This window comes from Pipistrellus kuhlii, unplaced genomic scaffold, assembly GCF_014108245.1.
Source record: "Pipistrellus kuhlii isolate mPipKuh1 unplaced genomic scaffold, mPipKuh1.p scaffold_m20_p_3, whole genome shotgun sequence".
NCBI lineage: Eukaryota > Metazoa > Chordata > Mammalia > Chiroptera > Vespertilionidae > Pipistrellus > Pipistrellus kuhlii.
In genome coordinates this window covers 168057032-168073252 of record NW_023425529.1, presented here as the reverse complement: position 1 = coordinate 168073252, position 16221 = coordinate 168057032, and the positions used below count along the sequence as shown (strand labels likewise).

Here is a 16221-nt window from a genome sequence, read left to right as displayed (position 1 = left end):
ATGGCCGTCCACGATGGGCGGGGCCTCTGTTACCCGCCCCGCCCCGCCCCGCCCCCGCGGCGCCCAGTGCCCATTGGGTGAGACGATTCGGACGTGAGCGCTGATTGGGCCATACAGAGGCGTCAGCTGGGCTGGACCGGAAGGCGGCCTCAGCCCCGGGGAGCCGGGGTCTGAGTCTTCACGTCTGTCCCTGGGGATGTGGAGAGCTGGCAGCATGTCGGCGGAGCTGGGAGTCGCGTTTGCTCTGCGGACAGTGAAGGAACGCGTGCAGCAGGCGGTGGCGCGGCGGCCACGGGTGAGGAAGGGAGCGCGTGGGGACGGTGGGCGGCCGCTGTGAGGAGGGGGACACCTGCGTGGGAACAGGTCGTCACGGTGACGCAGAGGGCGCTCCCGGAGGGGCGGGGCCGTGCGCCTCCCTCGCTGCGGCACGGGCTCTAAAGCCCCAAAAAGCTAGCCAAGGGCTGGCTCCCTCGGCGGCCTCGAGAAGAGACTGGCAGGTCTCCTGGAGGTTGGCTTACTTGCAGCAGAAGGTGTCCGCCATCCCGGGGAAAGGACCGACCCCCAGGCCTCGCGGCTTTGGCCCATCCCGCTTCGTGTAGGAATCAGCAACCTTAGCGGCCGGGAGAAGGGTCGGGCCTGTGCCCAGCAGCTGCAGGAAAAGACGTCTCCTCCCAGAGCACCCCAAGGAGGCCCGATCCGCCTGAGGTCACGTGTGTGGCGGCGCCTGGCAGCTAGTAGGTGCTCAGTGAATGTCAGATCCTCCTGGTGCCGGTGATCGCTTGGCCCGACCGTGCTGCGCTTGCGCGTTTGCGGCGGGAGGGAGCTGACATCTGATCCCCTTAAGGTAGGGGTGTCGAACTTCATCAGAGAAGGGGCCAAAATCTACAATCCAGCCTAAATCGCGGGCCGAATGGTTTACTGAACAGTCATAAACTGTCATTGTGATGGAAATGCAGCAGAGTGCAGTGATGACAGCACCGTGCGGGCCACATTGCAAGGCCTGGCGGGACGAATTTGGCCCGCGGGCCTTGTGTTTGACACATGTGCCTTAAGGGGAGACTTTTTTTCCCATATTTTTTTTATTTTTTTATTAAGGTATTATATGTGTACATATCTTACCATTGCCCTCCCCCCACCCATACATGCCCTCCCTCCCAGAGTTTTGTGTCCATTGGTTACGCTTATATGCATGCATACAAGTCCCTCGGTTGATCTCTTATCTCCCCCATATCTCTCCTTTCCTATATATATTTTTTGTCTTCTCTTGAAATTTCATTAAACTAAGGGTCAGTCAACTGCCCCGCCCCCTCGGATGGTGTGGAGTGAGACACACCTCAACAGAGAGGTCAAAGGTTTCTCCTCAGTACTTATGGCGTCAGACCTCAGAATGCTGCCTTGGCCAGTTTGGCTCAACGGATAGAGCTGTTGGCCTGCGGATTGAAGAGTCCCGGGTTCCATTCTGGTCAAGAGCACATGCCTGGGTTGCAGGCTGGATCCCTAGTAGGGGTCGCCCAGGAGGCAGCAGATCAGTGATTCTCTCATCATTGATGTTTCTCTCTCTTCCTCTTCCTTCCCCTCTAAAATCAATAAAAAATATTTGTTTAAAAAAAATAACTCATGCCGGGACCAGTTTGGCTCAATGGATAGAGCGTCGGCTTGGGACTGAAGTGCCCCGGGTTCGATTCCGGTCAAGGGCATGTGCCTTGGTTGTGGGCATATCCCCAGTTGGGGGTGTACAAGAGGCAGCTGATTGATGACTCTCTCTCATTGATGTTTCTGACTCTCTATCTCTCTCCCTTCCTCTCTGTACAAAAATCAATAAAATATATTTAAAAAAAAAAATAACTCAGAATGCTGGCCTGGAACTCAGAGACACAGTGGATTGATGGTTGCCAGAGGGGAGGACTGTTGGGAGAATGGGTGAAAGAGGTGAAGGGATTAAGAATTACAAATTGGTAGTGACAAAATAGTCACAAGGATGTAAAAAATACCGCATAGGGAAAATAGTCAACAATACTTCAGTATGTATGGTACCAGGTGGGGAAATATCGAGGGGAACAGTTTGTAAAGTATATGATTGTCTAATCACTATGCTGTACACCTTAAACCAATACAAAATAATATTGAAAGTAGACCATAATTTAAAAATTAAAATTAAAAACGAATGTTGGCCTAGAGACAGAAGAGCTGTATTAGTATAGCCACTAGTTAATACCTTCAACAAGTCACTTAGCTACTCTGGTCCCAAGTTTCCTCCTCTGCACAGACAAGGGAATGAACTGATTGCTCTGAGCTCATTCCTGGAGTTAATGTTCTTTGATTCTCAGCGATTCTCCAAGATAAACTGGAGATTTCCCTAATAAACATCACACTTGGAGGTTTTCCCAGCATAGCCCTCAGGCAGACTTGCTGCCTGTTTTCACCTCTCTGTTTGGAAACCTTCAGTATAGGTCAACATAATCCTGGGAGCTGTGACATGGTGTTATAAAAGGTTAATACACGGTCAGAAGGACGAAGAAACTCTTTGTAATTGACCTGACTTCTCAGGCCCTTTGAGAATAGTGTGATTCTATAAAAATTGCAAAAGGGTGATTAGGGTACCTGAACTGTGTAAGGAGAGGTGAATCTCTTCTCTTACTGCTTCTGTGTGGTCTTTGTTGCAGTAGAATTTGGGGAAGCCTGGCTCTTCATGGAACGACCATGAGAAGGGGGTCTGATACTTGGTCTAATCCTGAGTCCAGAGTTTTTGTGCATCCCTGCCTCAGGTCTGCCACTGGTTCTTGACTAGATTGAACAATAGATTATAGATTTATTCTAAGCAGGCCACTTTTGAAAGTGAATAGGATCAATGTTAATAATTATACCATGATCAGAATGAGTTTCCAAAACTGTTAATATGAGGGTTTCAGAAACCAGAAGTGGCCTTCCTTCTAGTCAGAGAGTGGTGCCTTCCACTACTGGTGATTTTTTTTTTTTTTTCGTTATTAAAAAAATATTTCTTTAATATTTTTAGAGAGAGGGAAAGAGAAACATCTCCTGCATGCCCCCTACTGGGTGTCAAGCCCAGCAACCCAGACGAATTGAACCAGAGACCTCTCAACCCATTGAGCCATACCGGCCAGGGCAATTAAGTGATTCTTAAACCTCCAACCTTGGTGTGCAAAAGAATGATCTGGAGAGTTTGTTTAAAAAGGAGATTCTCAGACCCCAGCCCCAAAGATTCAAATTCAGTAGGTCTGGAGCTGAAACAGTTGGTCAAAGACTGCATTTTAAGGAAATGTACTTCTTTTACTTACCTGCCCAGCTCTCCTAAGAAATGTTTTTTGCTAAATATTAAAGCAGCTAACAGATTTAGATGCATTGCATTTGAAAGACATTTGAACAACATTATTTGGAACTGATCTCCCTGCAGTACTGGAAAAATGGAGCTTACCAAAAACAAGTTAAGATCTATGCTGATCTATTGTACAGGATCTATCTTACAGGACTTATCATGATAATATCCTCAGATATTCACTTATCTAGCTCTTTCCCTCTTGGCAGGACCTCCCAGCCATCGAGCCCCGGCTGGTAGCTGTCAGCAAAACCAAACCTGCAGATGTGGTGATTGAGGCCTACAGCCACGGCCAGCGCACTTTCGGAGAGAACTATGTAAGAGCCCTTTTCCAAACTGCCTTCAGAAGAGTCATGTTTTCCACACTTCTAATGTGTCTTTTTCTACCCTGTAGGTTCAGGAACTGCTAGAAAAAGCATCAAATCCAAAAGTAAGTAGCTATCTGAATTCTTGCGTTTGCATCTAAATCTTAGCATTTCAGTTGAAAATTAGACCCACGTTGGAGTTGGAGTTTTAGAGCAGGAGGTTGGATTGGTGGTAGAAATGTCCACAGTCACCTAGAGCCCCAAATATTTCTGATTTTCCTTCTGTATTAAAAGACTAGTTTTCTCCTTTGCAAGTTTTTTAAAATAGTGGTTTTTAGGAGCTTGTTGTAATTTTGGATCCTTTTGAGATTTGAAAGCTTTAATCAATTCATTCTTAATGGACAACATCTGAAAGATGAAGGGAGTTGATAGGAACAAGGAAGAGAAAAAGAACAGAAGCTTTAAATGTCTTGCTAAGTATCCTTAGGAGCCTAACTGAAGGTGGTGGTAGTGCATTATTGCAGAGACATGAAAAGTCAGAAGGGAGTGTGCGAAATATTTGAGCCAGCTAGGCCTCCGTAAAATCCACATCAAACCTCTTTACCTTTTTCTCTTCAGATTCTGTCTTCATGTCCTGAGATTAAATGGCACTTCATTGGCCACCTGCAAAAACAAAATGTCAACAAATTGATGTGTAAGATAAACTCTTTATATGAGTATATGGTTTTTCTTTTTTTGTTTGTTAACATGTTGAGATACATTTATTGATTTTCAAATGTTAAATGAATCCTACATTCCTTGGGATAAATTTTACTTGGTCATAGAGTATTAGCCTTTTAAAATAATGTTGCATTTTATTTGTTAGCTATTGCTTAGAATTTTTACATCTATCGGGTCTAGTAATAATTAATGTCGTTTTTAAACATTCGTTTAAAATCTTGTTTGGCGTTGACTTGTATTGACAGAACCTTCAAACACGTGGTATCTACAGAACGTCTGAAGTGCAATTAACAAGTTTTGCTTGAAAAAGTTTGTGTTTGGTTTGGTTTTTGTTGCAAAACTAGGGCTAAGAAGATGGCGGATGAAGAGCATATTCGGCACTGCATGCTTTACGAGTTCCAATTAGGAAGAAAAGCAAGTGAGGCTGCAAAAAACATCTGTAGTGCTCTTGGTCAAGATGCAGTTAGCGCCAGAAAATGCCAGCGTTAGTTTGAGAAATTTCGCGAGGGAAATTTTTCGTTAGATGACAAGAGTGGTCGAGGCCGTGTGTCCAATTTTGATCAAGAAGCTCTTCAAGCTCTTTTGGTGCAAAATCCTCAAATTACCCAACAAGAGCTTGGGACAACTTTAAATTGTTCACAAAAAACAATTTCCAATCAATTGCGTGCACTTGGCAAAGTCCAAAAGTTTGGAAAATGGGTTCCTCATGAGTTGACCGACAACAACCGTAATCAAAGAGTCACAATTTGCAGTTCGCTCCTCTCTCGTCAAAACCGTTTGCCGTTTTTAGAGCAAATTGTTACCGGAGATGAAGAATGGGTGCTGTATGTTAATTTGAAAAGGTGGCCTCAATGGTTGGACAAAAATGAGGCTCCGCAGCCCACGCCAAAACCTGACTTGCATGCGAAAAAAGTGATGTTGTGTGTTTGGTGGAATTTCAAAGGAATTCTTCATTATGAACTTTTACCATCTAACCAAACCATTACAAGTGCAGTGTATAGTACCCAATTGGAAAGGTTAGCCCAAGCTTTAAGAGAAAAAGAACCCGCGCTGATTAATCGGAAGGGCGTAATTCTTCACCACGATAACGCACGACCGCATACTGCAAGAATCACTGCTGAAAAACTGCGCCAGTTGGAATGGGAAGTTCTCCCTCAACCTGCATATTCTCCTGATATTGCCCCTTCCGATTACCATTTGTTTCGTTCTTTGCAAAACTTTCTTCTTGGAAAAAAATTTAATAATGAAGAATGCCTCAAAAATGCATTGACCGAATTTTTTGCATCAAAATCACAAGAATTTTACAACAGAGGGATTAAAATGCTTCCTGAGTGTCGGGCACAAGTAGTAGAAAACAACGGCAACTATATTGTTGGTTAAATTTTGTTGTATTGTTTAAATAAATTCGATTTTAAAAAGTATTAGAAAACGATATTAATTATTACTAGACCTAATATATTCACAAGGGACATTCATCTCTAGTTTTCTTGAAATGTCTTTATTTGGGTTTCATATCAAGAGTAATGCTGGCTTCACAGAATGAATTGGGAAATATTCCCTCCTTAAGTCTTTTGGAAGAGTTTGTGTGGAATTAGTATTATCTCTTCCTTAACCATTGGTAGAATTTACCAGTGAAACCTTGAGTTTACTTTGTGGCAAGGTTTTTAACTATAGTTTCAATTTCACTAATAGAATTAGGGCTATTTACATAATCCGTTTCTTCTTGGATGCGTATTGGTACTTGTGTCTTTCAAGGAATTTGTCCATTTCATTAAATTAATGAACTTATGGGCATAAGGGTGTTTGTAATTCATTCCCTTTGTTATCCTTTTAATATCTGTAGAGTCTATAGTGATGTCAGCTCTCTCATTCCTGATATTAGTAATTTCTATCTTCTCTCTTTTTTTCCCTAGTCTGTCTGGCTAGAGATTTATCAATTTTATCAAATTTTCCAAAGATGAATTTTATTTTTCTCTAATAGTTTATTATAATATGTTATATAAGCAAAAATAATGATGTATTGTGGGGTTTATAACATGTGAAATCAACAATAGCATAAAGAATGGGAAAGAAGAAACAAAGGTACATTATTATAAGTTTCTTAAACTTTACGTGAAGTGGTATATTACTTAAAAGTAGACTGTTATAAGTGAAACTCAAAAGCAGTCAGTAAGGGGGTGGGGACAATGGGGGATAAGGACACATATGTAATACTTTAAACAAATTTTTAAAAAGCAGTCAATAAAATAATACAATAAGAGTTATAAGTCCGCAAAGGTGTTAAAATTGAGTCAAAAAATATGTGAAGTGGTATCTCAGAGTGGTTTTTATTTACATTTCCTAGTGACTAATGAAGTTGAACATTTTTCATGTACTTATTGGCCCCATTTGTGTATCTTCTTTGGAGAAATGTCTTTTCAAATCCTTTGTTCATTTTTTAAAAATATTTTTTTATTAATTTCAAAGAGGAAGAGAGAGGGAGGGAGAGAGAGATAAAAATATCAATGATAAGAGAGAATCATCACCACACACTGGAGATGGAGCCCGAAACCTGGGCATGTGCCCTGACTGGGATTCGAACTGTGACCTCCTGGTTCATAGGTCAGTGCTCAACTACTGAGCCACACAGGCTGGGCCTTTTGTTCATTTTTTAACTGGGTTATTTTCTTTTGAAGTTCTTTATATATTCTAGATACCAGACCCTTATCAAATAAATGATTTGCAAATATTTTTTCCTGTTCCATGAGTTGTCTTTTCACTGTCTTGATGGTATCATTTCTAGTGCCACCAACCCGGAAAGCTTAAGAACATGGTGATATCATGCCAGAGAAATACTTTGGCTTCCACTTGTTATTCTTTTTTTATTGTCCTTGGTCTGTTTCTCTCCAGTTTGCACTGAGATTGAATCAGACAAAGCCTGCTATTAGGAATCTCTGCAATTATCAGCTTCTTGGAACATATGAACACATATGCTGCATGATTATGTTATGTCAGGATTTCCCTTTGTTTTTGCTGATTAGACAGCAATAGTTAAACTTTAACTTATATCTAGTAAAACTTTCATATAAGTTTTATTAGCAGAACTGGGACTTAACTGTCTTTTTCTTTTCCTAGGAAATTATTTTTCCATTTACCAAAGATGTGTTGTATGTTGTTTGCTACAGTAGAGGATGTGAAGAATTACCTTGCCTCTTTCTCATTACAGCTGTCCCCAATCTCTTCATGCTGGAAACAGTGGATTCTGTGAAGTTGGCAGACAAAGTGAACAGTTCATGGCAGAAAAAAGGTTCTCCTGAAAGGTTAAAGGTTATGGTCCAGATTAACACCAGTGGAGAAGAGAGTAAGTGACCAGACCTGTATTGTAGGTTTTTCTTCCCTTAGGATGGTTGCTGCCCAGAAAGAGTGGCAGGCCTAATTTATCTGATAGTTAAGGTTATCACAGGGCTTAAGTAAGCTGTGTTATGTGGAATCTAGATGGCAGGATAGCCAGTCCACATGGTATTCTTTAATACATTATGATTTGTTATGTCTTAATTTTGGAGGAGACAAACAGGGAGAATCAAGGAGATTGTGATGTTGATCTCCTGAAAATTCCCAGAAGTCATCATCACTTCTGAAAGAGATTGCAAAGTTACATGAGAAGTTACTCTTCCTGGGTCCTGAAAAATAAACTACTTAGTGATACATTAGGAGAAGATAGAAGGAAAATCACTGTGAGCACCAGGCAATGAATGTCTTCCCAGGCTTGGTTAACAGTGTAGCACAGTGAACAACAGAGCATGGGCTTTGAAATTAGACAAACCTTGGGTTTGAGTTCCACCACTTTCCAAATTCGTAATCTTACATAAGTTACTTAACTCCTCTGACCTCAGTTTCCTTGTCAGGCAGTGAAATAATAATAGTACCTACCTCACAGGCTGTTGTGAGGATTGAATGTGCTAATCAGGTAAAGCTGTTGGCATAGAACCCTGTACACATTTTACTTGTTAGCAATTTGTTTACAGATCAGTCATATGCTTTCAACCATCAGAGCATATGACTGATCTGTATTAACCAAATCTTTGCTTGAAGGAGTTCAGTATTTGCATCTGTTTTCCAAATAGGCCCTGGAGTCAGCCTTCCTGGGTTCAAATCTTAGTTTCATAGCTTCTGTTTGTATGACTTTGGAAAAGGTACTATACTTCCCTATGCCTCATGTTTAGAATAGTGATAGTAAGAATATTTGCTTATTAGAGTTATTGTATTAAATGAAAAGCACTTAGGATTTACCACTTGTATCTGGCACTTAAGTATATATATACATACACACACACCTAGGTTATATTGTATATTACATTATCAATGTAGTTAAATCTGAAATTGACTCTAAATCAAATCTATTACATCACTTCTTGATAATTAGCTATAGTTTTCTCTAATTAAATTTTTAATGTTCTTAGCATCTCCAGTTGATAAATGAGGGAAAGACGGTATAAGTATCCTTATAACTGCATAATAAATAATCATTTGTTACAAATTCCTCCTCTAGCTGTTAATTAGAAAGTTCTGTTAAATTTAGCAAATCATATAGTCAAAACTGTGTCATATAAACTTTATTTTAAATTCTTTACAGTTTTGCTAATAAATTACTAAAACTATAGAAATAACAGATTTGGAAAAATAATTCTCAGGTTAACCTGGCATTTTTACAATGAGGATCTTCTTAATGTCCCAAGTAAATATATGTGGGGTTTTTATCTTTTCCTTGTACCGTAGCTGTTCTCATCTCAGATATTGAGATCAAATAGAGTTCAATTTATAGTTCTTCCCTGGAGGAATTCAGAATCTGACCAGAGGGGGAACTACCTGAAGCTCTCAAATGTTCCTCTTGGACTTGAGAACCACCTCTTTCCAGAAGTCCCCTAGTTTGAGGATCACCTCCTCTATTATACATAAGCAAGAGATGAAAGTGAAACCTTCCTCTGGTTACTTAAAACATTTTGGTTTAAGGGTCTTCTATTTTATTTTTATTTTTTGTGAAGGTAAACATGGCCTTCCACCTTCAGAGACAGTAGCCACTGTGGAACACATAAATGCCAAGTGCCCCAGCCTGGAATTCGTTGGGCTGATGACCATAGGAAGCTTTGGGCATGATCTTAGTCAAGGACCAAATCCGGACTTCCAGGTACTGGGGGGATTGCTCATGTACTAAAGAACTATCTCAGCAAAACGCTGTTTCAGAGCTGGCTCGATATATTAACAGTAAACTTCAAAGATATCCCAGATGCTGTCTGTCAGGTGTTATAACCCTCTTCCAAACTCTTTTTATTAGGAAAATAGAACAGGTTCCCGAACCCCCACATTTCTTTCTCAACTCCATTTGAAAATGCCTAAACAAAGTTTTTAGAGAAAATGAGCCCTAGTCAGTTTGGCTCAGAGGATAGAGCATCAGCACGGGGACTGAAGAGTCATGGGTTTGATGACAGATCAAGGGCATGGCCCATATCGGGATGCATGTGGGAGGCAACCAATTGATGCATCTATTTCATATCAATGCTTTTCTCTCTCTCTCTCTCTCTCTCTCTCTCTCTCTCTCTCTCTCTCTCTCATTCCCCCCCCACCTCCCTCTGCTTTCACTAAAAATCAGTGGGAAAATATCCTTGAGTGAGGATTAACAAAACAAAAAGAAAATGAGCTCTTTTTCATTCTTCTCCAGTGACTAATAGTTTTCTTGAAAGAAGGAAAATTTGCTAAAAATAAATAAATAAATAAAAAACCTTTCAGTAACTGCTGGCAATTTTGACAGGCCTTGAAACCATGAGAAGTAAATCATCTTTGTCAGAGATGTTCAGATTCAGCCCCTCTCAGTCATCCTTAGAGAGGCATGAATAAAATGTGTGTCACACTTCTTTCTGTCAGATGCTAGTGTCCCTCCGGGAGGAGCTGTGTAAAAAGCTGAACATTCCCACTGACCAGGTTGAGCTGAGCATGGGCATGTCCATGGACTTCCAACATGCAGTAAGTGTCCTCCTGGGTACCATTTGATGGGAGGGTCCAAATGGCCACAGCAAGCATCAGGTGTTAGATGAGAAACCTTTGAAATGCCTCATTGTAGCAATAGGGCATCCAATAGCAATGATTCTCAACCGTTCCAATATTCCCCACCTTCTTCTTTTCATAAATGAAAGGTATAGAAATTATCGCCTGACACAGAATTTTTTAACTCGGTATAATTCCCTAAGTGGCATCTAAAGGAAAATAAGAAGAAATTAAACTCTAATTTTTTTTTTCACAGTGTAAATGCTTGGACATAGCTATATGACAGTAAGTCTGATGCTTAATCTTACGTGTAAATTCACCATTAATGCAACAGCTATAAAAATACATTGATATAGATGTGCTATGTTGGCAACTCAAATATATACATGATTTTCTGGAACAGTAAATAACTTGATAAAGTTCTAGAAGTCAAAGTATAGACTTCCCTCTGTGTAGACAGTAGCTGCATTGCTGGAAAATTGTATCTATTAAAACAGTACAAAAATGCTTTGTGTTTATAAGTAAAACGGAATTAGATCCTGTGCTGAGACAACAGTAAGGAGGTTTTTTCATCACCTTGACCAGGGAACATTAGAAAGGTGTGTGGGCTGCAAGACAACTCACTGTGCTGCTGTGTCGCACACACAGCAGGACGTGTGTTAGCCCTGTGAAAGCCATTCCTAAAACACCCCTCGAGGTCATGTTGCCCCAAGGAGAAGCACTGCCGGCCGTCCTCCTAGCCTGCATTATCAGCCTCATAGTGGCCCTTGAAAGATAGAATGAGAGGCACTGCTTCAGCTTTGGCTGCAGTTCCTTATTATAAACTCGGTTCTTGATACTTGCTCTTCTTTCCCACAGATTGAAGTAGGATCTACGAATGTCCGCGTAGGAAGCACCATTTTTGGAGAGCGAGATTACTCAAAGAAACCTGCCCTGGACAAGTCCACAGCAGACCTACAGGCCCCCGTGGAGGGGTCACAGGCACACTGAGCCACAGAACAACCAGTAGTGGCTCGAAGCCCATGAGCCCTGTCCAGGAAGACTGACTATGCACTCATCCGGATTTTCATTTTGATATTCCCCTGTTTACAGCACAACCATGCTCTCCTTGTGACCTGATGAGAGCACGCTGAGGATCATGTATATTGATGGAAACCATCTGTATTTTGTGTCTGATGTAGGAAGCTTGCTTCATGTAATGACTTTGGATCGGATTTGAGAAATCCTGACATTTCTGCAGAACAGATACCAAGTCAATGACCAGGAATTGAGTTCATTATTGAATCCTGCCCAGGAGCACAGTCAACCCATGAATGCCTTTCCCAGCTTAAAATTTGGTCACTGATGCCTATAATGAAAGATGCCAGTGTCAGAGGAATTCCCATGTGTCATCCACTTTAATAGAAAACTCCCTGTGATTACCAACTTCATACAAACCCCCACTGGGGAATCATCTTCATTATTCTGCAGCAAGGTGATTTTGCCTGCCTTACCCTACCCCCATTTCCACCCTGCCCAATAAGTATTTGTTTCTACTCTGGAATAGCAGTACAGGTAACTTCAGGAAATGGCTCAGGTTAATGCTCCGAACCCCAGTGGTTATTGATGAGAATTGGTATCATTGGTCACCCTGTAGTGTTGACCCTGAAAAGTATAGGGTAACAGAAATGGGACTTGAGTCTTTTCAACATTCTCCTGAGAAGACAAGACTTTGAGGTTTTTTTCCCTGGGGCCTACAGTGATGAAAAGTTAATGATATGATTTCTCGTCCACCATAATTTTCTTTAAGGTGATTTCTTACCAAGGATCAATGAATCATGTAGCTCCCCAGAAATGAAAAATTCCTTCAAAGCCCGTTCAGGTTGACAATATCAACAAAGCCTGACTGTGAGGTTCCTGTTCCTGAGGAGCACTTTCTGGGCACATTTTTAGGCCTGCCCTCCCCTAAATATTGATAACCCAGAACTGCAGCTCTTCTTCTCTGTTAATAGAGAGCAAGCTATTACAAAACCAGAAAGCACACTTCTCAGATAGTCATGACAGATGACTTAGGTCTGGGTGGTTTATTTCCTAGATATTTTTTCCTATTTATTTAATCCCCAATCTTTAATTTTATGAAATAACTTTCAGAACAGGATGCTGCTGCCGAATGTAATTTTGTAAAACTTCCACCATTATGATCCCTGCACTGTTTCAGCCAACAGAATGTGATATTTCAGAGTCTATTAAATAAAAAATGTGAGTTTGAATTATGCCATCTGTGCCCATTACAAAGCAATTAAAAGCTTTATTTTTTTATGACCTGGTGTAGTGCGTATCATAGGAGGGGGGCATTGGAGCAGACAGGATGCAGCTGTGCCATCACTGGCATCATACCAGCTGGCTTTTGAGAAGAGTTTCCCATGGGTCACAGATGCAGCCACACCGTGGATGAAAGGGATTCTGAACTTTCAAGGGCGAGAAATTGAAATGGCATTTCAAGAATTACAAAATAGAGGTTACCTACCTCCTACTGCAAGAAACTTTTAAATGGCCTCTAGATGGCGACATTGGCTAACCTGCTGGGCAAGCACTGGTGCTCCACTGTCAGCAAATTACCTTCCAACAGACACACTTCCTCATAGCTTCTTCACAGACAGACATGCAGGCCTTGGAGCCTCGAAGCCTGTGGAATAGTTTGAGTTTGGGGGAAGGGGATACAATTTTCCCAAGGGATATGGCTGACTCTAGCAGCGCCACCAGGTTCTTTCAGATGACCTCCTTTGCTAACTCAGCTGAGGGTTCTGATGGTGGCTGTGGAATCCTTTGGGAAAGGTAAAATGGTCTGAGCAAAAAGAGCTCTCTGGCTTGTGCCTAGAGATGGAGAACAACAGTGATGAGGCATGGGAGGCTGAATCAAACCCAGAAAAGGAAAGGAAAACAAAGTAAGTCTCTCCTGTGTACCCATAGCAGGCCAAACCTTTGCAGAGAAAAAACTGAGCAAAATTATGCTTTGTCTTTTGTACACACGACGGGCAGCAGGTCTTCAAACTAGATTTTCATCAATGCAGTGACAGCATCCTCAGCAGATTACTGAGTTACAACAGCACCTCTTAATACTCAACTTGTTCCACACCTTTTAAAACATTCATGCACTTAAAAAACTACCCCATATATTCTCTCATTTTTCTCTCACAGCAGTTGGTTAGGGGAATTTAGGCTATTTGCCAGCATGTTTGTGGATTGGACAATTGTCTGAAATCAGAGCAGGTTAGGAACAGGGCAAGAAATAAACTCAAGATGATTCCTGGACCAGAGCTTGGCCATTACACCACACTGGCATCTTCTGTTGTCCCAGGCTTTAACAACTTAGATCTACAGGCTTACTTTAAGAGACAGTTATTACCATAAAAGAAAAGTATGTTTTTAGCCTGTTGTAATTGTTGAGAACTGACACATCTTAATGCAAAACAAACTTTGAAACCACAAGCAGTGAGGATGAGAAAGGAGAGAATTGAGCCCAGCCTGAGTCGAGTTTGCCTCCCCTTCTGTCTTCCCATTTTTCTAACACCGACATTCCTTCCCCCAAACTCAAACTATTCCACAGGCTTCGAGGCTCCAAGGATACAACACTGTGCCATTCATCCCCCAGATCCAGACCAGCAGTGAATTCTGTTCTCCAAGGCTGGACAAGGAGGACTGAGGTCGAAAGGGACTTTCCTAAAATCCAAGACATCTCTGCCCTTCCAAAAGAACAGCGGCCCAATGCTTCCCACCAACACTGTGAAAGAGGAAGGGCTCGCCCACCAGTTCCTGAAGGGCTGCGATAAGTGAGGGTGGATGTCGTTATGGTGCAACTGGAAATGATTTGCTCTGGGAACTGTGACTGTCTTTACCATGAAATCAGTTGCCTGCTATTACATCAGCCTCGTGACTAACGGCGAAAGAATCCAAACCATCCACCAAGATGTTTTACTAATCTGCCCTCTCCCCTCAGAGGCACATAGGTAGAGAAAAGAGCCTCTTTCCCACCCAGATTGCATGGACAGGCCTACTCCACGGTTGGCTGTGGTTAAGTAGCTATTTACAAGGTAGAGACCCTTATTAAGTTTCTCTCTGTAATCACTTCAAGGTCCCAAAGGACCTCAGAACTAACATTTTTTTCCCCTATAAAGTCCAGCAAAGATGAGCTGAGATGGCCTGTGGTGGGGGCAGGGGTGGGGAGATACTCTGGGCATCTTTCTTGTATTGAAAGTATATTTCCCAAGCTCAAGAGCCTGAGCTTTGAGATCACAAAGGAGCAGAAGCCACCCTTGGAGTGCAGAGTGCCTTCTAAACCGTTCCTTCCCACTGGCTGGCTGCGCCTACCCCCATCACCCCCACCCACCCCCACCCCCGCCTTTCCCTGCGTGCGCTCCAGCCTAGGGAGCTGTGCTGCTCTGCAGCTTTAGAGCTACGCTTGACCCAGCTGCCAATCTCCAAAATAAAATCAATGTGTGACCTTATTCACCAGCAGTACCGAAGAAACGAGCACAAATGAGGGCCAACTTTGAAGCCAAAAAGGGAAGATGAGATGTTGGGAGAGAGAGAGAGAGAGAGAGAAAGAGGGGGGAAAACTTGGCTGGACATGAAAGGTGTCTTGTCTGTCTGTTCCCCATTAGGCGCAATTCTCTTGCAATCTGCAGCCTCAACATTTATTCTCTTGACCAGAAACTCTCCTGAGAGATAGTGTCAGAAGGAAAAACAAACAAAATAGTATCTCTGACAGCAAAGTCACTTAAAAACCTATTGGGGGGGGGGGGGGGTTGAGATGAAGGGGGCCATGTCAGCACGTGGGGGAGGGCACTCCTCCGCAGCAGGCCACCTGTGGAGACACATTTACCCCGGGAAGGGACAAGGACAGAACAGGAAGAGGAGCCCGGGAGAGGGCTGTGTGCAAAGCCAAGGCCAGCCCCGGGAAGCAGAACTCCCAGTCTTCTGCCCTCCCAGCCCCTCTGATGCTGCAAGGTCCACCTGGGTGCCTTTCTCTGCTGTGCTCTCAACACACCAATCCCCGGTACTGGGCTTCTGTGGGCCCCGTGGTGCATGGAGGGGACCCAGAGGATTGCTATAGGAAAATGGGGTCCCTGTTTGTCCTAACGTCCCTTTCCCATCTCTGACTGCCTACCAGCTCTCCCTGTCAGCTGGCAGCCGCAGCTGGCTCCCCAGGCAGCAAAGGCCCCTTCTCCCTAAGCCCCCGTGACCTGCCTTTGAGCTAAGCCGGCTACTCGGGGAGCCAGGCCCCACCCTCTCCGGCAGGAGCTCGGGGTGAGGATTCTGGAGTGAGGGGTGCAGGGCGGGAAAGGGCACCATTCTGTGCTCAGGTTTCTGGGGCAGACATCCTGTTATAGGAGAGAACTTCTTTTAAAGGAAGAAAAACTAATCAGAAGAAAGAAGCAAGAGCCTTTCCCTGCCTTTCGGACTTGTTTATTACTAGGATATCTGATTTCAGCAGAGGAAGCCGGCACTGAAGCAAGGTTTTTATTGGCCGTGAGCAAGAGGAATTCAGGGTTTGCCTTTGATTTGGCTTCCCCAGAACATGAGGCACTGAAGAGTGCTCATTGCTTTGATGGAGGAGCTCAGGACTTTGTGGGGTGCCCCTCCCTCACCCCCAACTCCGTTTTCTGAAGCACCCACTAAAATTCCTTTGGGGGGGTGGTGAGGGTGGAGAAGGGGCCCCAGAGAGGAAGGCGGCCTCATAAACATTTCAGAGAGGAGAGCAAAATAGGGGACAAAGGTAAAAAGTTCTGAAATTGGCTCCAGGGAAGCACAAGTGAGGCCATGCTAGCCACCCCCCTTCCCGGAGTGGGGATCTGGAGGAGGGAA

General features: G+C 43.0%; 1 protein-coding gene across 1 annotated transcript; it reads left to right on the top strand.

The window, feature by feature from the left end:
* The first annotated feature begins 110 nt into the window (after positions 1–110).
* Positions 111–12673, top strand: LOC118729431 (pyridoxal phosphate binding protein). Its single transcript, XM_036456957.2, has 8 exons — positions 111–295; positions 3544–3651; positions 3729–3764; positions 4258–4333; positions 7565–7699; positions 9381–9523; positions 10258–10356; positions 11236–12673. Exons 1-8 carry the CDS (start codon positions 197–199, stop codon positions 11365–11367), a joined length of 828 nt encoding a protein of 275 aa, XP_036312850.1. The 5' UTR covers positions 111–196; the 3' UTR covers positions 11368–12673.
* Positions 12674–16221: the final 3548 nt, after the last annotated feature.